This window comes from Typopeltis vanoorti, chromosome 3 (genome assembly GCF_054136105.1).
Source record: "Typopeltis vanoorti isolate ZY-2024b chromosome 3, IOZ_Tvanoo_1.0, whole genome shotgun sequence".
NCBI classification, from domain to species: Eukaryota; Metazoa; Arthropoda; class Arachnida; order Uropygi; family Thelyphonidae; genus Typopeltis; species Typopeltis vanoorti.
In genome coordinates, this window is record NC_143551.1 from 19506825 (window position 1) to 19528570 (window position 21746).

The 21746-nt window shown below is 36.2% G+C and overlaps 1 protein-coding gene across 1 annotated transcript in view; it reads right to left on the reverse strand.

Annotated features, from left to right (window-relative positions):
• LOC150107972 (eukaryotic elongation factor 2 kinase-like) overlaps positions 1 to 21746 on the reverse strand; it is a 314298-nt gene that overhangs the window by 217299 nt on the left and 75253 nt on the right. The window contains exon 4 of the mRNA XM_090415490.1: positions 1737 to 1774. Within this exon, the coding sequence (XP_090271616.1) occupies positions 1737 to 1774 (38 nt within the window). The remainder of the gene's footprint in view (positions 1 to 1736; positions 1775 to 21746) is intronic.

Genomic DNA, 21746 nt, shown 5'->3' on the forward strand with positions numbered 1-21746 from the left:
TCTCTATATTTAAATTAGTAATCAACCAGCAACTTGTTTAAGAACAGAGTTAAAACAAGGAAGTACAATCCAACAGTACTATCATAATATCCTGTACATTCCTTGAGGGTACATGTCAGGAATTTGAAGATGACACATCACCATCCATTATTACAAAAGAAAGGTATAATTAAAACTTTACGAGACAGGGCATACAATATATCAAGCACATAAATTAAAAGAAACAAAGAACTGCACTACCTGAAACAGAAGCTTGCACTTATGGTTATGAACCCAAGACAATCAGAAAAATTCTTAGTACAACTCCCTTACTTAAACAAGATTTCAAGAATGCAATCACACTTCCTTACATCAAGAATGTCACAAAGTGGCTGCATTGCTCCATGATGTAAAAGTGGTTTTTTTAACTTTACAAAAAATCTCAAAATTCATACATCCACCAAAACCTCCACATCACCCTATGGGAAGAAAAAAAAAACAAGCATTTATGAGATTCATTGCTCTTGTGGCATTTGTTATATAGGCCAGTCAGGAAGGTCAGGAGAGATCAGCATGTCTGAACACATAAAAAACATTGAAAAAAAAGAGAGCATAAATCAGGCCAGGCATTCCAAACAACTACTACAAGCTATCAAGCACTCTAGCAACAAACAAAAATGTCGTATATTGATCATAAATATTTTACAAGAAATTTTAAAGAAGCCTTGAAAATGCTCAGATCCTTACACAATGCAATAAAAATTATAGCTTAATTTTACAGCAAGTAAAATCTACTTTCATCAAAAATTTAACTGCCATGGATCTAGGATATAACACACATGATGGCAACTACTAGCAATGTTCCAACACACATACAGTAACATATTTATCGTTTATATTTTTGTTTATCAATTAGATGTAACAGTTGTGAAGTTATCAAAACATCTACTGTAAGCCCACAGATGCGAGTCCCTTCAACACTTCTGTGCATGTCAAAAGAAGGAGAATTCATTCTGATATTAGAGTAATCAATGCTTTTCGTGGGATGATTGTTTATTATTATACATTGGAAAATTAGCTTTTCTTTTATGAAAATTCTAGCTCTTAAAGTGGTAACTATTTTGCTTGTGCAACAGTTGGAAAATTGCGTATAAAGCATGTGATTTTGCATGTCGGTGACCAATTTGTACATCTTTTTTTTCTTCCCTTCAGCATAAATTGACTATTCTTGGCACATTGCCAAGGTCGGCTCTATGAAGTGTGGGCGTACAATAATATGTGTAATTAATTGTTAATAGGCTTTTGTTGTGTAAAACTTTTCTGTACCAATACTCTTGATGACATAAGGCTTATGATTTATAAAACTTGTTGGGTTTTGATTACTTATTTTTTATTAAATTCGTTATTTACATCATAATGTAGTCTCAATACTGAAAACTTCCCTCAGATGGCATCACTTATCAAAGTATCATATTAAAAATGAGTGAAAAAGCCCTGTACTTACGTATGAGACTGGCAACTCACCTTTCATAGAAAGAGATCAGATACAGGTTCCTCGCGTCACTGACGGAAATCGAACGCAGGTCTTTCCAACCAAAGGGCTTTGTCTATACTGACTGAGCTACGGAGGCTCATATACTTTGCTTATTGCTACTTAAATAACTGTTCTTCCTATATTTGTTCAATACATTTATTTTTTCACATGCTAGTGTACTTTCACAGATACTAATAAAATACAATGAATTCAAAATACTTACAATCTGTAGCACTCTCTCATGGCACCATGACTAAATGGCTATTGGAGAAAATAAAAAAATATGAAAAATTCAAAAATTGAGAGCAAATGACTAAAAAATTATCACATGAAGAAATTAGAAAATGAAACTGGTAACAAGTCAAAAGTAAAGACATGCATATAAGAAAAAATATCAAATATCCTGTCAAGCAAGTTTGGACAATGTAACAATTTTACTGTTATTGCTTTTGTAGGCTTGGAACTAAAATTGTCAGTATTTCAGGTCTTGTAAATATGTGTTCACAAACCTAGTTTGCCTATTTTGAGGAATGAAAAATACAATTTGCTTCCTGTAAAATTGCATCTTAAACTAATAGTGGCAAAAAATCATGTCAAAAGTTAAACAATTTAAAAAATCAGTTACTAGAGTTGTATAACACTAGAGTGTTCTTCTTCAGATTGATACAATAAACACAATTATAAATAGGTATTAACATGGAAATTTCTAAATAAGTCATGTTTTTTTGTTTGTTTTTTTTTAAATTCATTCAACATATGACAGACATGGAATGTAGGAATGAGATTTCATGAGCATGGGTCACTGTTAAACCAGGATATAACATTTTGTCTCATAGCCTAATTCATCAATATGTAGATTTCTTATGTATGCTTCCCTTATTACATTGTTTTTTATTACATTGGCTCAGGCATCGCATCATCTCACTAGCCTCTTTAAATTCATACATAATTATTAAATTGAATGTATGGTATTATGGCGATTTTGTCAATCATCATGAGAGTTTTTGTTGGTAGTGTAAACGGCCAATCCACATTTATATGCTTGTTTGTTTTTTTTCACATCTCTGACATGTTCTTTTTGATGGATTTCTCCAAAATGTCCATGTGTCCACCATAAGAAACACCACAATTGCAACAGATTTTAAAAACTCCTGGTCTCTTCATTGGTTGATGTGGTTGTTCAGGTGATCTTAACATTGTGGAATTTTTTTGTATGCGTCTAAAGGCAACTTTTAAGTTATGATCTTGTAGGACTTTTGCTATTTTGTATGAAACATTCTTGATATAGGGTAAAGAAATTGTGCCTTTGTAGCGTTTGTTATCTTGGAGCCGGTGAAGGTTTATTCAATATGTTATTAATAGCTTTAACACAGCGACCAATTTTTTTGAAGAATGTCTTTAATGCAAGTTATTTCCTTGTTTCTTTTATTATTATCAACTGATGATGTAAAGCACTCTCTTAATATTTTGATGATACCCCATTTGTGTGCCAGGTGGTGGTAGGAGCTGGAATGCATATACCCATCTGTATTAAACTTTTTTTCTGTGTACTTCATTCTGTATAATAGTGTTATATGAAACTAGTGATTAGTACAGTAGTTTGCTTTCCACAGTTTCAGTTACCTGTCGTCAACCCTGGTCCAAAAATATTAAATGGAAAGTTCCAAAATAAACAATTCGTAAGTTTTAAATTGTGCCCTGTTTCTGAGTAGCATGATGAAATCTCACATGAATCATCCCTTTGTCCAGCGCATCGTGGTGGTAGGAGCTGGAATGCATATACCCATCTGTATTAAACTTTTTTTCTGTGTACTTCATTCTGTATAATAGTGTTATATGAAACTAGTGATTAGTATAGTAGTTTGCTTTCCACAGTTTCAGTTACCTGTCGTCAACCCTGGTCCAAAAATATTAAATGGAAAGTTCCAAAATAAACAATTCGTAAGTTTTAAATTGTGCCCTGTTTCTGAGTAGCATGATGAAATCTCACATGAATCATCCCTTTGTCCAGCGTATCCATGCAGTACTGTATATGCTACCACCTGTTAGTCACATAGTAGCCATCTAAAAATTTTAAATGAATATTCCAGAATTAAACGATTCATGTTTTAAATTTCATGCTGTTCTGAGTAGTCTTGGTTATCAGATCAACTGATGCAGTATTGCAATGCTTGTGTTCAAGTAACCCTTATTTTACTTAATAATGGCCCCAACGTGCAAGAGTTGTGATGCTAGCAATTTGGATATGCCAAAGACAAGCCATAAAGTGCTTCATTCAAGTGAAAAGGTGAAAGTTCCCAACTTTGTAAGGAAAGAAAAAAAAAAGCATATTCCGAGAGAGAGAGCGCAAAGGTTCCATTCACATTCAGATAACTTTTATTAAAGTATACTGTTATAATAGTTGTATTTTTTATTAATTACTGTTGTTAATCGCTTACTGTGCCTAATTTATAAATTAAACTATATCATAGGCATGTATGTATAGGATAATTGCATTATTATCCATGGATTCTGGTATCCACTGGGATCTTGGAATGTATCCGCTGCGATAAAAGGGGACTATTGCAATTGCTTTATTAAATTGTTTTACTTTTTTTTTTTTTTTTTTTTTTTTTTTATGAGGTTTTCCGGTATTATTAATTTAAAAATTATGAATAATATAAGCCACATGAATATAAACTAAACTGACTGCACATGACGTATTCTGACAAGCAGGAACTAACACACACAGGGTTAAAAAATATACCATTTAAAACTAAATTCTGCTGGAAACTAGCAGTATTATATTGCAACTACCTGATCTTGTAAAAATAGAAAAACAAAGGGGGGGAAGGGGGGAGAAACAAGACACAGAAGCAAGAATGTATAACTCAGGAGTTACAAAACTTAATATTGGCCTTTTGTTTTTAAAACAATTTTATAAAGTCTTCCAAGGCTTAGAGATCAACACAGTTGAAATTACAACCAAACTAAGTTTTTATTTTCTGACCAGTTTGACAGAGGATATAAAATGAAGGAAGAAAGTAATGGCTTTGAAGTAAGACCATGAATGGAAATATGTATGAGGAGTGGCTATTAAATAACGAGACAAGGTGTGTTGTGAATCGTGTACTCATAGCAATGGGATGCACTTGTGCCATGAATGACTTTGAAGGTTCTAGAAGCAGTTGAGATAAGCATTGTTTGCTGTCGCTTGTAGTTAGTCTGTAGGCAGTTATTTAAAGAAATTGCTGACTGAGTGTTTGAAATGATCCAGAAACAAAGAGACAATCTATGCACTGGAAACTCCCACGTCGCTGACAATGAAAATAGCAAGAATGAGCAAGTCAAAACTGAAGGCAATGCTGATAGTTTTTTTTTATATCAATGGTGTGGTAATGGTTGAATGGGTACCAACATTATTACCTTAGTTCTGGCCAAGCTGAGAGAACAAGTGAGGAAGAAGAGACCCGATCTGTGGAAGAATAATGCGTGGATTCTCCATCAGGACAACGCTCCAGCCCACAGTGCACTGTCTGTAAAGCAGTATCTGGCTGATAAGAAAATCCCAATGTTGGACCATCCACCTTAATCACCGGACTTAGCTTCATGCGACTTTTACCTTTTCCAAAGTTGAAATCGAAATCCGCATTGAAGGTCACCCATTGTCAGTCAGTGGATGAGATAAAGGAGAAAACGGCAGTGCTACTGAAGCAGATAACGCCTGATGGCTTGTAGCACTGCATCCAACAATGGAACATTCATATGGTGTATAGATAGAGGAGGGGAGTATGTTGAAGGGGATAACAATTAAGTTGTACAATTGTAATAATAAACCACATTTTTGCAACTAGTCTTGTTATTTAATAGCCACACCTCGTATATATTGCCATCAATTTCCTAATATGTACTCCCAAGGGGGGTATTCAGGTTTACATTGTTATTAATCTCCTATCAACAATTTTCCTCGAAATTAGTCTATTACTTGTAAGCACTCCAATATGTCATATCTAACAATTTGTTTTTCTAAGACAGTTCTGACTGAATCAGTACACCTAAACCTTGGTCTTCCTCTAAGTCTCTCTTTCCTGCCATATTGTCATCAAACACCTGTTATGCTAACCGTTCCTCAACCATTCTATTTAAGTAGCCATACAACCTTAGATTAGCTCAGATTACACATTCTTGAATTATAATAGTGTCAAGTTTCTTTCTAATAGCTTCATTTAGTAATATTAAATCGTGAATGAAGAATTTTATGATTTATTAATACTTCATTCATGATTTAACATGAATTGCATTTCCTGAGCTAAGTTTGCTCCTAAATAAATTGTAATTTAAACACTTACTGTTATTTGTTCATTGAAATAATAATTGTAATTTTTTTTAGTTATTTTATAATGTATAAATTATTACTATAACTTGTAAATGTATCCTAAGTGAACTGTTAATATATGCATTTTATTTGTTGGTACGGAAAGTGAAAGTATTTCTAAACGGACTCTGCTAATGTGATTTGACTGGCTGCTGTCAGAAAACTAAGTTATTTCATGATGGCGCATGCCTTAGCATTGAGAACTGTACAACGATCAAGTGATAATTTCATGGTTTGGGCAGGAAAAAGGGAGAGGATTTATGAGATGGAGGAAGAAGGAACCAGAAGAAAAATGAAGTGAGTGTAGATAGATAGTGAGATGTGACCTGACTTGAGATCGAACGTTGCAACAAGGATTTGGAAGCTTGTTCTGATTTTAATGAATCTTACTTCGAACTCATAATTATTTATAGTTTCCTGTCACCTTGAAAAGGAATTTACCTGAGTGAACGGATAATAATATGATTGAGATTTATTGTAAGACAAGTTATTACGAGCAAGAAAATATCTTTTCCAGTCTTGGCAAATAAGTTGTTGAACTCAGGGATACTACAAGTTTTGTGTCGTCTATAGTGGAAGATTACCGAGTGCCTAGAAGTGATGTAAGAATTTTCCATAATGTGCAAGCTATGATGATCATATCGGTAAGAATATCTATTCTATAACTAACGAGTGATAGTGTTGCTTGTGTCTGGAGAACTTGGTAAAATTTCGTGTTGCTGAAGCCAGCTAGTCCAGCTTGATTGAGTGATATTATAAAACATTTCCTTGTGAAACAAAATGTGAGAAACTTCATTAAAGAAATAGTTCGTGTTTGAATGTGTTATCTCACAATGCATATGTATATTTAAGACTGAACCTTTTAAGAACTATTTTAATCCTCTGATAGATATTGAAGTTGCCAGTTAAGTGTTTGATAAATTGAAGTTTATGAATATTTCTCTGAGACTAAAAAGAATTAATTTTTAAATGTTTTGCTGAATATTGATGTCGTTTAAAGTGAAACTAAGTTGAAATCATAACGGATGAGAATTGTGAAAGCCTTATACATAAGTTCTAGCAGTAAATGATATACTCAATTGAGTAGAATCTAATTTCTTTATAGAATGCATAAATTGTTTTCTAATCGTATTGATCTTAATAGAGTTCTTGTTTTTGTGAGAGAATTAAATATCTTGTTTAACTTGATTCTTATGCTTGCTTAATTTCAGTTTCATTGCACTGCTCATTAAAATACGAATCTTGCAGGAAACCCTATATATAAGTAAGACAATTTCGGCCTGTAGTAAGTTCTCATAGCTGTAGTGCTAATTGGTGCTTGATTCCATCACAAAAATTGTGTGATTTAAAACAGAGTGGCACAGTATAATAAAAATTTTCTTTATGTTTGAAAGTGGAGTCAAACAACAGCTAGCAAATATAAGGTTGGACGAAAGACAGACACAACAGTAATCAAGTATTTTATTTCTACCCCAACTCTCAGATCCATAACTTAAAACTGGTTTGAACACTGTCTTGTATACTGCTAATTTCTCTCTTATTCCATATACATTTATTCAGCTCGCAACCCACCATACCAGCCTTGCTTATTCTGTTATCTATTTTCGGATTTAACCTACAATCTTCACTAAAAACTGTGTCTTGATTATCTTGATAGACCCATGTTTCACTCAGGATTTCTCCATGAGTGCAGGTCACAAAGATGCCTCCAATGATCTCAATCTTGAGCCTCTCTCTTCCATGTTATACCCATAGATTTCACTAGTGGATCTTGCTTTTCTCTTTATTCTTGGTTGCCAAATGAGTATTCTATATGTCCATCTGTTATCCCTGAGTCTGGCTATGTGACCTACAAATCTCATCTTGCTTTCATATATTGCAGCTATCACACCTTTTATGCCTGATCTCTTTCTTAGTTCCGTGTTTCTAACATGTTCCATTTTGTGATGTTACAAATCCTGCGTTCTATTGCATGCTGAGTTATTCTGAGAGTCTCTTCTTCTTTTCTTGTCGTGTTCCACGTTTCTGATCCATATGTAAGTGATGGAAATATGTCACTATTAAATAGTTTTGCCTTCAAAGAGATGTCAAAATTTGGATCTCAATCTCAATCTTGAGCCTCTCTCTTCCATGTTATACCCATAGATTTCACTAGTGGATCTTGCTTTTCTCTTTATTCTTGGTTGCCAAATGAGTATTCTATATGTCCATCTGTTATCCCTGAGTCTGGCTATGTGACCTACAAATCTCATCTTGCTTTCATATATTGCAGCTATCACACCTTTTATGCCTGATCTCTTTCTTAGTTCCGTGTTTCTAACATGTTCCATTTTGTGATGTTACAAATCCTGCGTTCTATTGCACGCTGAGTTATTCTGAGAGTCTCTTCTTCTTTTCTTGTCGTGTTCCACGTTTCTGATCCATATGTAAGTGATGGAAATATGTCACTATTAAATAGTTTTGCCTTCAAAGAGATGTCAAAATTTGGATCAGTAAGTGTTTTTTTTAGTCTGTTGAATGATAGCCATGCAGCTTTCTTTCTTTCTTTTTTGCTAGTTCTTCAGATAAATCATTATTCATTTTTGTTTGTCCTAAGTATAGGAGTCAACTTGTTCTATAAGGATGTTATCAATACATAGGTGACTGTCACTTGTATAGATGTTTTTGATCCATTTTGTTTTTTCTAGATTCATTTCTAAGCCTATATTACTGCTGTTTGTGTATTTTTTTTCATCCATTTCTTCTAGGTCTTTTGGGTTGTGAGATATCAGTACTAGATCATCGGCAAACATAAGGATTTGTTTTTTCACCATCTATGCTTATTCCTCTGTTTAAGTCTATTTTTTTTCAGAATGTATTCTAAAGTGCTGGTAAATAGATTTGGGGAGATCACATTGCCTTAACAGACCCCTCTCTTTATAACTATATTTATATGTTGATCAAATAGGGTTATTTGTGTGGTCTGATTTTTGTTAATTTCTTTTATCATGTGGATATAAGTATGATCCACATTTATTTCCAGTAAGGCACTGATAACTGGGGGAGATTGAGACAGTCTTCCCATGCCCCCCCACCAGTAGCGTTGCCTTGTGGTACATTGTTGGTGCTTCAGACAAAAGAAGCCCCAGAGATGAATCACAGGCAGCACGAAGCTAATATCTCAAACAAGGCGTTCAAAGATTTCCAAGCCTCCTGGACTACTTACAATTATGATGAATACAAAACATAAAAAGTTCCATGCCGGCTCAATCGTCACCCGGAAAAACAAAGATTGCATTGCTTGTTTAGGTGGAGGGTAAGCTTCGAAAAATATGTTACAGTCTCCTAATCAACACTACCTCAAGATATGTTCCCTAAACATAGAAGGGATATCTAAATCCAAAGCCAAAGTCATCGGCAAAATAGCCAAAGATAAAGCAATTGATGTCTTGACTCTCCAGGAAACCCATGTGCCTGACACCGCCCTCAGTAGACTAAAGATCCCAGGAGTAATTCTCGTATCTTATAACTGCCACCTCAAGCATGGCCTAGCAACCTATATCCAGCCTGGTCTCAAGGATATAACTCAAAGTGTTCCTGATACAGAATACTCCATAGGTATTAAAGTTCAAAATATCACCATCTATAATGTCTACAAACCTCCATTGCAATTCTGGCCTGATCAGATGGACTGACCTCCCCCTCACCCTGATATCTATGTTGGTGACTTCAATTCCCATCACCATTTGGGGCTATTCCTCTAACAACCGGGATGGTAATAATCTAACAAACTGGATGGATACATATAATTTGTATTTGAATTATGATGCCAAGCAGGACAGCGCTCTTTACTCAACCAGATGGAACAGAACCTACACCCCAGATCTGAGCATAGTCACTAAAGACTCCGAAGACCACCATCTTCCATCAACCAGAACCATCCTTAACAGATTTCCTAATAGTCAACATCGTCCTACATTAATAGAAATAGGAACATCAATCCCAGTCATCAGCGGAACACCAATCGTTAGATGGAATCTCCGAGGTCAAACTGGTCCGCATTTCAGAAACAAATCGAGCAAATCATTAAAGCAATTCCACCCACTCCTAATTGCTATCCTAGATTTGTTAAACCACTCAAATCAGCAGCAAAAGCCTCTATCCCTAGAGGCTATAGAAAACAATATATCCCATGTTGGAGCAGAGAAAGTGAGGAACTCCTAGCCAAATATGAGGAAACTGAAGATCTAGCTATTGCTATGGAGCTCATATCAACCCTGGATAAAAACAGAAAGGAAAAATGGATCTCAACCATCGATGAACTTGATTTTGTCACATCCAGTCGGAGAAGCTGGTCACTTTTGAGAAAATTAGGTGGAGCAGAGTCAGCGACACACAAAACAACAGAGATAACTCCTGATCCCTCCAAGATTCATCCCAGCTCTACCAGGAAAACTGCTGTACAAGCTTCCATCAGACAAATCCTGAAGATGGAACCTGAACTTCCTGAACACGTATACCCAATATCTCGGAAAGAGGTACAAATAGCTTTAAAACTTACTAAGAATGGCAAAGCTGCAGGAGTGGATGGTATACTTCCTGAATTCCTAAAACATCTTGGTCAACATGGCTAGCTGCCCTTTTCTCAGAAATCAACATGTCTCATATATTACCAAAGCTGTGGCAGGAAGCCAAAATAATTGCTGTGCCCAAACCAGGGAAAGATCCAAATGAAGTGAAAAATCAATGACCTATCTCCTTGCTTTGCACCACCTTTAAGCTCTTTGAAAGAATTCTCCTTAAAAGAATTTCACCACTCATCGAAAGAGCACTCCCAACTGAACAAGCTGGCTTCAGGCCAGGAAGAAGTTGTTGTGACCAGGTCCTGGCCCTGAGAACTCAAATTGAAGCAGGCTTCCAGAAGAAACTAAAATCTGGAGCCACTTTCATTGACCTAACATCTGCTTATGACACTGTCTGAATCAGGGGCCTCCTCCTAAAATTAGGAAATATTATAAAGTGTAAAAAAACTCTACAACTTTTTGAATCTATTCTCTCCAACAGAAAAAATCCGGGTCCATATTGGCAGAAAAAAGAGCAGGCCACCCAGATTCCTTCACAATGGTCTTCCTCAGGGCTCTGTGTTATCCCCTATACTTTTTAACATCTATGTGTATGATCAACCTCATACCAGATCAAGCAAGTATATGTACGCCGATGACCTAGCGATCTTACATCAACCCACCTCCTTTACCAACCTAGGATCAACTTTGAATACAGACCTAAACACCCTGGAAGAGTACTTCAAGCAGTGGTACTTGAAGCCAAATCCAACAAAAACAGTGTCCTCAGTATTTCACCTGTACAATGCAGAGGCGAAACAACTCAACCTTTCCTTCTGTGGAAAAATGGTAGAGCATGAGCCTCACCCAAAATACCTTGGAGTGAGCCTGGACAGAAGCCTAACCTATAAAAGGCACATCATCAAACTCTCCAATAAAATTAAAACGAGAAATAACATCATTTCAAGGCTTGCTGGAACAACCTGGGGTTGTGGTGCAGAAGTCCTAATGTCGTTTGCACTAGTCCTCGCATTCTCTGCAGCAGAATATTGTGCCCCTGTCTGGGAAAGAAGTACACACACACTAACATTATAGACACCCAGTTGAACTCTACTATGTGTACAATTAGTGGGAGACGGTGAGAAGCACCCCCCCCCTCTCTCTCTCTCTCTCCTGGCTGCCTGTTCTATCTAACATTGCTCCACCACACATACGGAGAAGACAAGCCTCGATTAAGGAAATTAATCAAGCAATGAGCAACCCACTCCTACCCCTACACCAGACTCTCAAAAACTCACCTAGTATTCGCCTCAAATCTAGAGAGCCTCTCTCATCCATGGACGAACTCTCTTCAGCTGCACTGCCATCAATATCGGACATATGGAGAGAATACTGGTCCGACAATCTCCCAACAAACGGCTTCCTGGTAGAAGATCCCTCTGCGCTGCAGCCTGGTTTTGATCTTCCTAGGAAGATTAGGTCATCCATAAACAGGATCAGAACTAGTCAGGGCAGATGTGGCTATCTTCTACATAAATGGGGGCTGTCAGATCACCCTTATTGTGATTGCTCTCCCATGACTCAGACGATTACTCATATTGTGTAAAGAGGCAGTGAAGGAAAAGAAGAAAGCATATCAAAAGTTCCTGGCAAATAAGTCAGCTTGTGCTCTCTTAGAGAATATAGAGACAAATGCAAGGATGCTAAACACCGTGTAAAACTAGCTAAACAAAAGTCATGGGAGGACTTTGGCAAGAATATAGAAAATAAATATCAAGAAGGTGGCAAAATATTCTGGAGGTTGTTGAAGAAGCTTAGGAATGGAGGAAAGAGTGCTGTAAAAGGAGTTAGAGATGATAAAGGTGACATGAAAACTGGAGAAAAAGATATCCTTGAAGTATGGAGTAATTACTTTGAAAAACTGCTAAATGAAACAAGCAGTGATGACAGCACAGTGTTAAAAAACACTGACCAGGCATGCAGGCAGGAATACATATCCATACTTGAAGTAGATGATATTCGACCAGAAATGCTGAAGTATGGTGGTATAAGAGTCTTACAGTGGCTGCATTGCATAGTTCAGAATGCCTGGACAGAGGGACGAATTCCCGATGATTGGAATAGAGCTCTCATAGTACCCATATATAAAAAGGGAAATAAAACTGAATGTGAGAATTACAGAGGTATTTCCCTACTGAGTGTTCCTGGCAAGATCTATGCAAGTATACTTGAGAAACGGTTGAGAAGAATTGTGGAAGAAAAGCTTGGTGAAGAACAAGCTGGATTCAGGCCAAACAGAGGCTGTCAGGATCAGATCTTCACTTTACGACAAACAGTTGAGAAATCATGAGAATACAACAAAGATCTGTATTTAAGTTTTGTAGATCTGCAAAAGGCATATGACAAGGTGCCAAGAGAGAAGCTCTTCAATACGCTGCAGTTATATGGTATCAATGGGGCATTATATCAAGCAATTCTTAGTCTTTATTTGAATTGTAAGTCAGCAGTTAGAATTGAAGGAAGTACAGAAAGATGGTTTAATGTTAAATCTGGGGTGAGACAAGGATGTACATTATCCCCTCTGTTATTCATTATTTATATGGATCACAATATGAAGGAAAGTGGTATTAAACATGATATCAAAATTGGAGATGTTAATGTCAGCTCTTTGCTTTATGCGGATGACGTTATACTTCTAAATAAATCCGCTACAAGTCTGCAAGATTCTCTGACTAAATTGAATAGTTGCTGTAACAGATATGGTATGAAGGTCAGCAATAAAAAGACAAAGACAATGAAAATAGGCAGAATCATTGAAAATGTCAACTGTGTTGTGAATGGAGAACCTGAGGAACAAGTAAAACATTTTAGCTACTTAGGCATGATTTTTAATGAAGATGGTAAATTAAATATAGAAATAGACAACTGAATCAGCAAAGCTGGTATGGTGGGAAGTCAAATGAATAAATTCATATGGAATAAGAGAGAAATTAGTCGGAACACTAAATTAGCTGTATACAAGACAGTGTTCAAACCAGTTTTAACTTATGGATCTGAGAGCTGGGTCAGAAGTAAAACACTTGACCAAAGAATAGACTCTGCAGATATGAGAGTCCTGAGAAAGATTATAGGCGTGAACAGATGGCATCAATGGCAATATCATATTAAAAACAAGGATATTAGGAAAGAACTTGATATTGTCAGCATCCAGGAATGCGTTAGCAGAGCTAATCTCAGGTGGTATGGTCACCTAAACAGAATGGGCGAGGAAAGATTAGCAAAACAAGTGTTCTCTGCCAGGTTGGCAGCAAAACGACCCAGAGGAAGACCAAGATATAGGTGGATTGATACGGTACAAAGTGCCTTAGACGATAGAAATATAAGATCTGATAATGTTGGAGTCTTGACAAGTAACAGACTGATTTGGAGGAAAATTGTAGATAGGAAGTTAGTAATGATATAATTTTTTCATGTAGTACTATCGTATCCTGTACACCCTTTGTGGGTACATGGCAGGAATTTGATGATGATGATGAAAATTAAGAAAAATTATAAATTGCACGTAAATCTCATTGCATATAATGCATAAATGCTTTAGGCAAAAAAAAAAAAAAAAAAAGTGTATTTTAATCGTCATCACTCTCTTCAAAACTAACATTTCGTAGATGTTCTTTATTTACGAGTGGCCGGGCGTTGTCATCACTTGAAATCTCTTGCACATTATTTGTATAATTCTCATTGCATACTTAAGCTGATTTAGTTATCAAGAAGTCAGTAATAAGACCTTGCTTACCACTATGCTGCAATTGTTTTATTAAGTTCATAATACAGAGCTAAACAAATATTGAATTGTCTCATGAATTTTTCGGAGAAATCCACTGAGAAATCATTATCAATAAAATAACTTTTTTGCCAAGTTCAATCCTTCTGCTAATTTCTTTAAACTGAATTCTTTAACGGATTCATTGCAATTAGAATCTTCTGCAGCACTCCTCCTCCCCCCAATTTGGTTCGACATCATCTATTAATGGTTCCAGTTCCTTCTCATTTAAATCTATTTCTCCATCAATTAATTCACTAATTTCATTTTCAACCATCACAAAAGCGCTCTAAGTTGCCATTACTATAAAAATAAATTTTTTACATAAAAAAAAAAGATTACATATTGTATGTAACACACTTATGATTTTTAATGCACTTTCCTGCAGAAAACTAAGACAATTTTCAACAATAAGCATTTTATACAGTAAGCAATTGATGTACATGCATGCTAAAGGATATTCCCCTAATATAAATTCGCTACTTATAACTACATGCACGATAGGGCAGACGCAAATTTGACGAAGATAAAATTTGATTTAAGTTATGCGTTGAAAAATATATGAAAAGATAAAGGGTTACTATGGTTTGTAGACCGCGTTGTGTAAGTACCACGTTATACGAGGGTTACCTGTATATACAATTAAAAAAAAAGAGGTTAGGAAAGTTTAACTGATTTATAAAGTACTATCTCCCACAAAATGACAGACGTAAACCATCGGATCTGTTTAAGTTACAAGAGTGAGGTAAAGTTTCACATGTTTCTTATAACATTTTTGCTATCTGGAATGGCTCTTCTGATAAACTACAATGGTTTCTCTCAAAATTAAATGCACTTCATCGGAGGATCCAGTTCATCCTAGAAGTAGAATTAAATAAGCAGTTAGCCTTTTTAGATCTTTTAATTCTTCACCAACCAGATGGTAACCGACATTTCTCAGTCTATAAAAAAAAAAAAAAAAAAAAAAAGTATAAAAAAAGAAGACTCATACAGGCCATTATATCCATGCTGAATCCCATCACCATCCCAGTCAAAAGGCAGGAACTATTAAAACACTGGTTTCATCGGGCTTAGTTCTTTTGTTCTTCAGACGATCTATTACAGAAAGAATTGCAATACATTATTTCTTCCTTTTTATCTAATGGATATAAGAATTTCTTCATCAAAAGAGCTTTGAGTAGTTTTGATATGTCTTCCTCTTCAAATACAGAAGAAATAATGCGTATTCCTATCCCTTATGTACAAGGCATTAGTGAATGCATAGCAAAACTTTTAAAACCACTAAATATTTATGTTGACTTTCGACCAGTCAGAAAAATCTCCACCTTCCTCACTTCTCCAAAGGACAAGCTTCCACATCTCAATTATCCAGGTGTCTACCAGATTTCTTGCTCTTGTGGAATATCTCATTTCGGACAAACAGGAAGATCTGCCTTTATTCAGTTATAAGAGCACCAGTCTTATATTCAATACCTTTGAACCAGAACAGTCTGGACTAGCAGAACATGCCATCAACACTAGACATAGAGTTCATTGCAACAAGACAAGAGAGTCCTTCACAAAAGTTGTTTCCTCATGGAACGGCTTCATAAAGAAACATGTGAAACTTTACTTCATTCTCCTAACTTAAACAGATCCGATGGTTTACATCTACCCGCTTTGTTGGAGACAGTACTTTATAAATCAGCTAATCTTTCCAAACCTTTTTTTTTTTAAATTGTATTGTGATGATGATGATAATAATTATTATTATTATTATCATCATCAAATTCCTGACATACACCCTCTAGAGGTGTACAGGATATGATAGTACTACAAGAAAAATTACATCATTACTAAATTCCTATGTATAATTTTCCTCCAAATCAGTCTATTACCTGTCAAGACTCCAACATAATCAGATCTTATATTTCTATCTTCTAAGGCACTTTTTACTCTATCAATACACCTGTATCTTTGTCTTCCTCAGAGTCTTTTTCCTCCAACCTGGTAGAGAACACTTGTTTTGCTAATCTTTCCTCTCCCATTCTGTTTAAGTGACCATACCAGCTGAGATTAGCTCTGCTAAAGCATTCCTGGATGCTGATGATGTCAAGTTCTTTCCTAATATCCTTGTGTTTAATATGATATTGAACGATATGATTAATGATATCACGACTCTCATATCTGTGGTCTTTAGTCTTTGGTCAAATGTTTTTACTTCTGACCCAGCTCTCAGATCCATAAGTTAAAATTGGGTTGAATACTGTCTTGTATACAGCTAATTTAGTGATTTGCTGATTTCTCTCTTATTCCAAATAAAGTTATTCAGTTGACTTCCTACCATACCAGCTTTGTTGATTTTATTTCCATATTTAATTTACCATCTTCACTAAAAATCGTGCCTAAGTAGCTGAAATGTTTTACTTGTTCTATTGGTTTGCCATTCACAATGCAGTTGATATTATCAATGTTTCTGCCTTTTTTCATTTGTCTTTGTCTTTTTAATGCTGACCATACCATATCTATTACAACAGTCAATCACTATAGTCAGAGAATCTTGCAGACTTCTAGTGGATTTATTTAGAAGTATAACATCATCTGCATAAAGCAAAGAGTTGAGATTAACAACTTTTGATATCATGTTTAATACCACTTTCCTTCATAATGTGATCCATACGGATAATGAATAACAGAGGGTATAATGTATATTCTTGTATGATATACATTTAATATACCATATATATTAATAAATATATACATTTAATACACCAGATTTAACATTAAACCACCTTCCTGTACTTCCTTCAATTCTAACTGCTGACATACAACTCAAATAAAGACTAAGTATTGCTTTATATAATGCCCCATTGACATCATATAACCATAGCATTTCAAACAGCTTCTCTCTTGACACCTTGTCATATGCATTTTCCAGTTCTCAAAACTTAAATACAGATCTTAGTTATATTCCCATGATTTCTCAACTATCTCTCATAAAGTGAAAATCTGATCTTGACAGCCTCTATCAGCCTGAATTCAGCCAACTTGTTCTTCACCAAGCTTCTCTTCCACAATCCTTCTCAACTGTTCTTCAAGTATACTTGCATATATCTCACCAGGAACACTCAATAGTGGAATACCTGTGTATTTCTCACATTCAGTTTTATTTCTCTTTTTAAAAAATGGGTACTATGAGAGCTCTACCCCAATCATCTGAAACTCATCCCTCTGTCCAGGCTTTCTGAACTATGCAGTGCAACCACTGTAAGACTTTTATACCTCCATACTTGAGCATTTCTGGTCGAAAATCATCTCTCCTACTGCCTTTGTACATTTCAGACCTTTGATGGCTTTTTCTACATCAAGTATGGATATAAATTCCTGACTGCATGCTTTGAGTGATTTTTATCACTGTGCTATTACTGCTTGTTTCATTTACCAATTTTTCGAAGTAATTACTCCGTACATCAAGGATATCTTTTTTTTCCCTATTTTCATGTCATGTTTGTCATCTCTAATTTCTACAGCACTTCATTCTCAATTTCTGAGCTTCTTCAACAACCTCCAGAATATCTTTCCACCTTCTTCATAGCTATTTTCTATGTTCTTATCAAAGTCCTCCGATGGCTTTTGTTTAGCAAAAAAGGATTACGAAAGAACATTGGTCATGCAGGCTAAAGAGAATCCTAAACAGTTTTTTAGATACATAGCAAGTAAAAGGGAAAATGTACACGGCAGAATGATTTTAAAGAATGCCGATGGTAGGGAGGTAACTGAATCAGTTGAGATAGCTGAGTTACTGAGTGAGCACTTTGCAAGAATATATCATCCAGGTGGTGACATTGCAGAAACGAATAAACCAGTAGATTATACGGGAATTGTGGTGAATGAAGTGGAGGTGAGTAGCCTATTGCATAACCTCAATGTCAATACATCTGTGGGATTGGATGGTATACCAGCTCGTGTAGTACGAGAAGCAGCTAAAGAATTGTCAGTACCCTTGACCATTTTGTTTAATTTGAGTCTCGGGTCTGGGTTAGTCCTGAGCGGGTGGAAGGAGGGGAAAATAGTTCCACTGCATAAAGGTGGTTCCAAGACTGCTGTTGTAAATTACCGACCGATTAGCATATCAGTAATCATTGTGAAGGTCTTAGAGAAATTAGTCAAGAAAAGAATACAGGATTGGATAGATGAAAATGGGATATTGTATGGGGGACAACATGGTTTTGTGAAGGGTAGATCATGCCTCAGTAACTTGCTCACGTTTTATAACACAGTGACGGCTGAACTGGATAGGGGGTAATGGGTTTACAGTGATACTACTGGACCTTGCCAAGGCCTTTGACAGGATACCACATGGAACCCTAATCAGTAAACTGGAGCAGATGGGGATAGATATAGTGTTGGTAAGATGGATAGGAGGGTGGTTGAAGGAGAGATACCAGAGAGTGGTTTATTCAGGAGTGGAGTCAAAAAGACGTCTTGTGACTAGTGGAGTGCCGCAGGGCTCTGTTATTGGACCACTGCTTTTCAATTTGTTCATCAATGATATAGGAAAGGATTTGAGAGGAAGTGTTCACTTGTTTGCTGATAATGCAAAGTTGGGTAGAGGAATTGTGAGTGCACAGGATGTCAAAATTTTACAGGATGATTTGGATAGTTTGGAGGACTGGGCTAGGAAAAATGGATGTCAGTTTAATGTGGCAAAGCGTAAGGTTATGCACTTTGGGGTGAAAAGAATAGCAGCAGTATATCGCATTGGTGGAACCGTACTCCAGGAGATTGATGAGGCCAGGGATTTGGGAGTGCTGGTGGATAGGGAGTTGAAGTTTAGGGGGCACATTGCAAAAGTGACTAAAACATCTCACCAAATCACTTGGCTTATGAAAAATACTTTAACATGCAGAGACAAACAAGTTGTTGTTCCTCTGTATCGAGCCTTGATAAGACCCCGTCTGGACTACTGTGCCCAGTTATGGGCACCAGGGTTTCTTCGTGATTGGGAGGAAGTGGAGAGGGTCCAGAGACGAGTGACCAAGATGATAGCAGGTCTGTGGAATGAAACTTATGAGAATAGGTTGAGGATTTGTGGGTTGCAGAAATTGGACGATAGGCGAAGGAGGGGTGATATGATTGAGACATTCAAGTTACTGAAGGGTTTTTATAAGATTGATCCAGAAGATATTTTTGGAAATATGACTGGTGGTGGGAGGACTAGGGGCCATGCATGGAAGCTGGGCAAGAGCGTGGTTGACAAGGGTGTTAGAGCTAGGTTTTTTACTTGGAGAGTGGTGAATGAGTGGAATAAGCTTCCAGAGTCTGTTGTGGGTGCTACGACCGTGAATGAGTTCAAGGCAAGATATGATAGATACTGTGTGAATGTTGAATAGTTGTTCCAGACATGATGTTAGGGCCTCCCTCGATGAGTCTGTCGACTCCTTGGAGTTTCCCGGAACAATAATAATAATAATAATAATAATAGAATTTTACACAGTGTTTAGCTTTCTTACATTTGTCTCTGTATCCTCTAAGAGCACAAGCTGACTTATTTGGCAGGAACTATTGATATGCTTTCTTCTTTTCTTTCCCTGCCTCTTTAACTTCCTGTGTCACCATGGTGTTCTGATTTTTTTATCCTTACAGACAACCTCACCACATGCCTCTTGGGCTGAATCAATCAGTGTTTTCTTCAGGGATTGCCACTGAATCTCCAAGGCTTGGTTGCTGTTCTCAAACTCTAATTTTTTCTTCAATCGTGGTTTGTGTATTTAAGTCTACAGTTCACATCTGAGAGCTGTTCAACTTTTATTCGCTTTAAAACTTTCTTACATGTTCTTCTTTTTCATTATTCATTTTTGAAATTATGGATTCTCAAACCATGTTAAAATAACTCTTTTTATTATCCCGATGTTTCGATAAGCTCCGTTACATTTCAAACCGTAAGCTAGAGAAACAATGATTTGATCACATGCTACTCACTGGCATGACCTTTAGTGAAAATAATAATAATAATAATTACATCAAGCTAGATTTAATTTATGATTACATGAATAAACATTCTCGCTTACAGATGATTTTCCTTCCATTAACAGTGATGTCCTATTTCTATTATTACAACTGTTATAGATTTTTTCTTTAACAGTGATTTCTTATTTTTTAGTATTAAAGTTGTTATTTTAGATTTAGGATCCTGGATTTTCTACAGTCCTGTTTATAGTTGTTCTTAGAGAGGAAGGATTCGTCGGACGAATATATGCCTACCATATGTATGGGATTCTTAGACCATCATTATTCTTTAGATTGGGGTGGTTGATAACGATCTCACAAGCTTCCTTAAATTTGCATCCATATCATGTTTTGATGTGATGTAGACAACTAATGCTTTTCCAGTCAATTCTATATAAGGTATTCAGGGCATGATCAGAAAGACCAGCTTCACCATAATTATTATATTTGATGTGTCGTTTATGTTCTTTTTGTCTGATCGGAATTGTGCGTCCTGTTTCTCCTATGTATGGTATGTTGCAGGTGCAGTAAATACGGTATACTTCAGGATGGGCCAGCAGAGGGAGTGGGTCTTTGGATGAGTTGAGTAAGCGTTTTAATTTTGCAGGAGGTTTAAAGGTGGCTTTGAGGTTGTATTTTTGTAGTATTCTGTTTATTTTGTCTGATGTCCCTTTAATGTAGGGAATGGTTATAGTTTTACTGTAGTCTGGTTTGTCTTTGTTTTGTATTGAAGTCTTCTAGAGAATTTTGTTATTAGTATTTTGGCTGTATCCATTTTTTTGAAAAGTATTGCTGATCATTTTAAATTCGTTTTTTCAGTGCCTGTTCATTGGAGCAGATCTTCAGAGCCCTGTTTTTTAGGGTATTGATGACGCCTAGTTTTTGTGTCGGGTGGTGGTAGGAGTTTATGTGCATATATTGACCAGTATATGTCAGTTTCCGGTAAACAGTGAAGGAAAGATTGCCATAGGGAAGACGTGTGACAAGTGTATCTAGAAAAGGAAGTGTGTTATGTTTTTCAATCTCAATTGTGAACTGTATGCATTTGTGTTGTTTGTTTAGGTGGCTAAGGAATGTGTCTAATGTCTGGTGGCCATGAGACCAGATCGTGAAAACATAGTCAATGTATCTAAGCCAGACTTTGGGTTTTAAAGGGGAGGAACCTAAAGCAAGTTGTTCAAAATGTTCCATATAAAAGTTAGCAATCAGGGGGATAATGGCAAGCCCATGGCTGTGCTTTGTAGGTAGAAAGCGTTTTGCCATACAAAATAACAAGAACATAATACATGTGCAAAGACCACCGTGATATCTGAAGGAAATTTGTTCTGTAAAAGAAGAATTGTGTCATATTGGGACATTCGTAAAGAGGGCAGAGACGTCAAAACTGACTAATAGATTATCTTTTTCTAATGTAATATCTTTGATGATGTTTATGAAGTGTTGTGTGTTTTTGATATAGGAGGGGGAATGACCTACCAGCTCCTTGAGTGTTGTCGCTAATTTTTTGGCTAAGTAATAAGGCAGGCTATC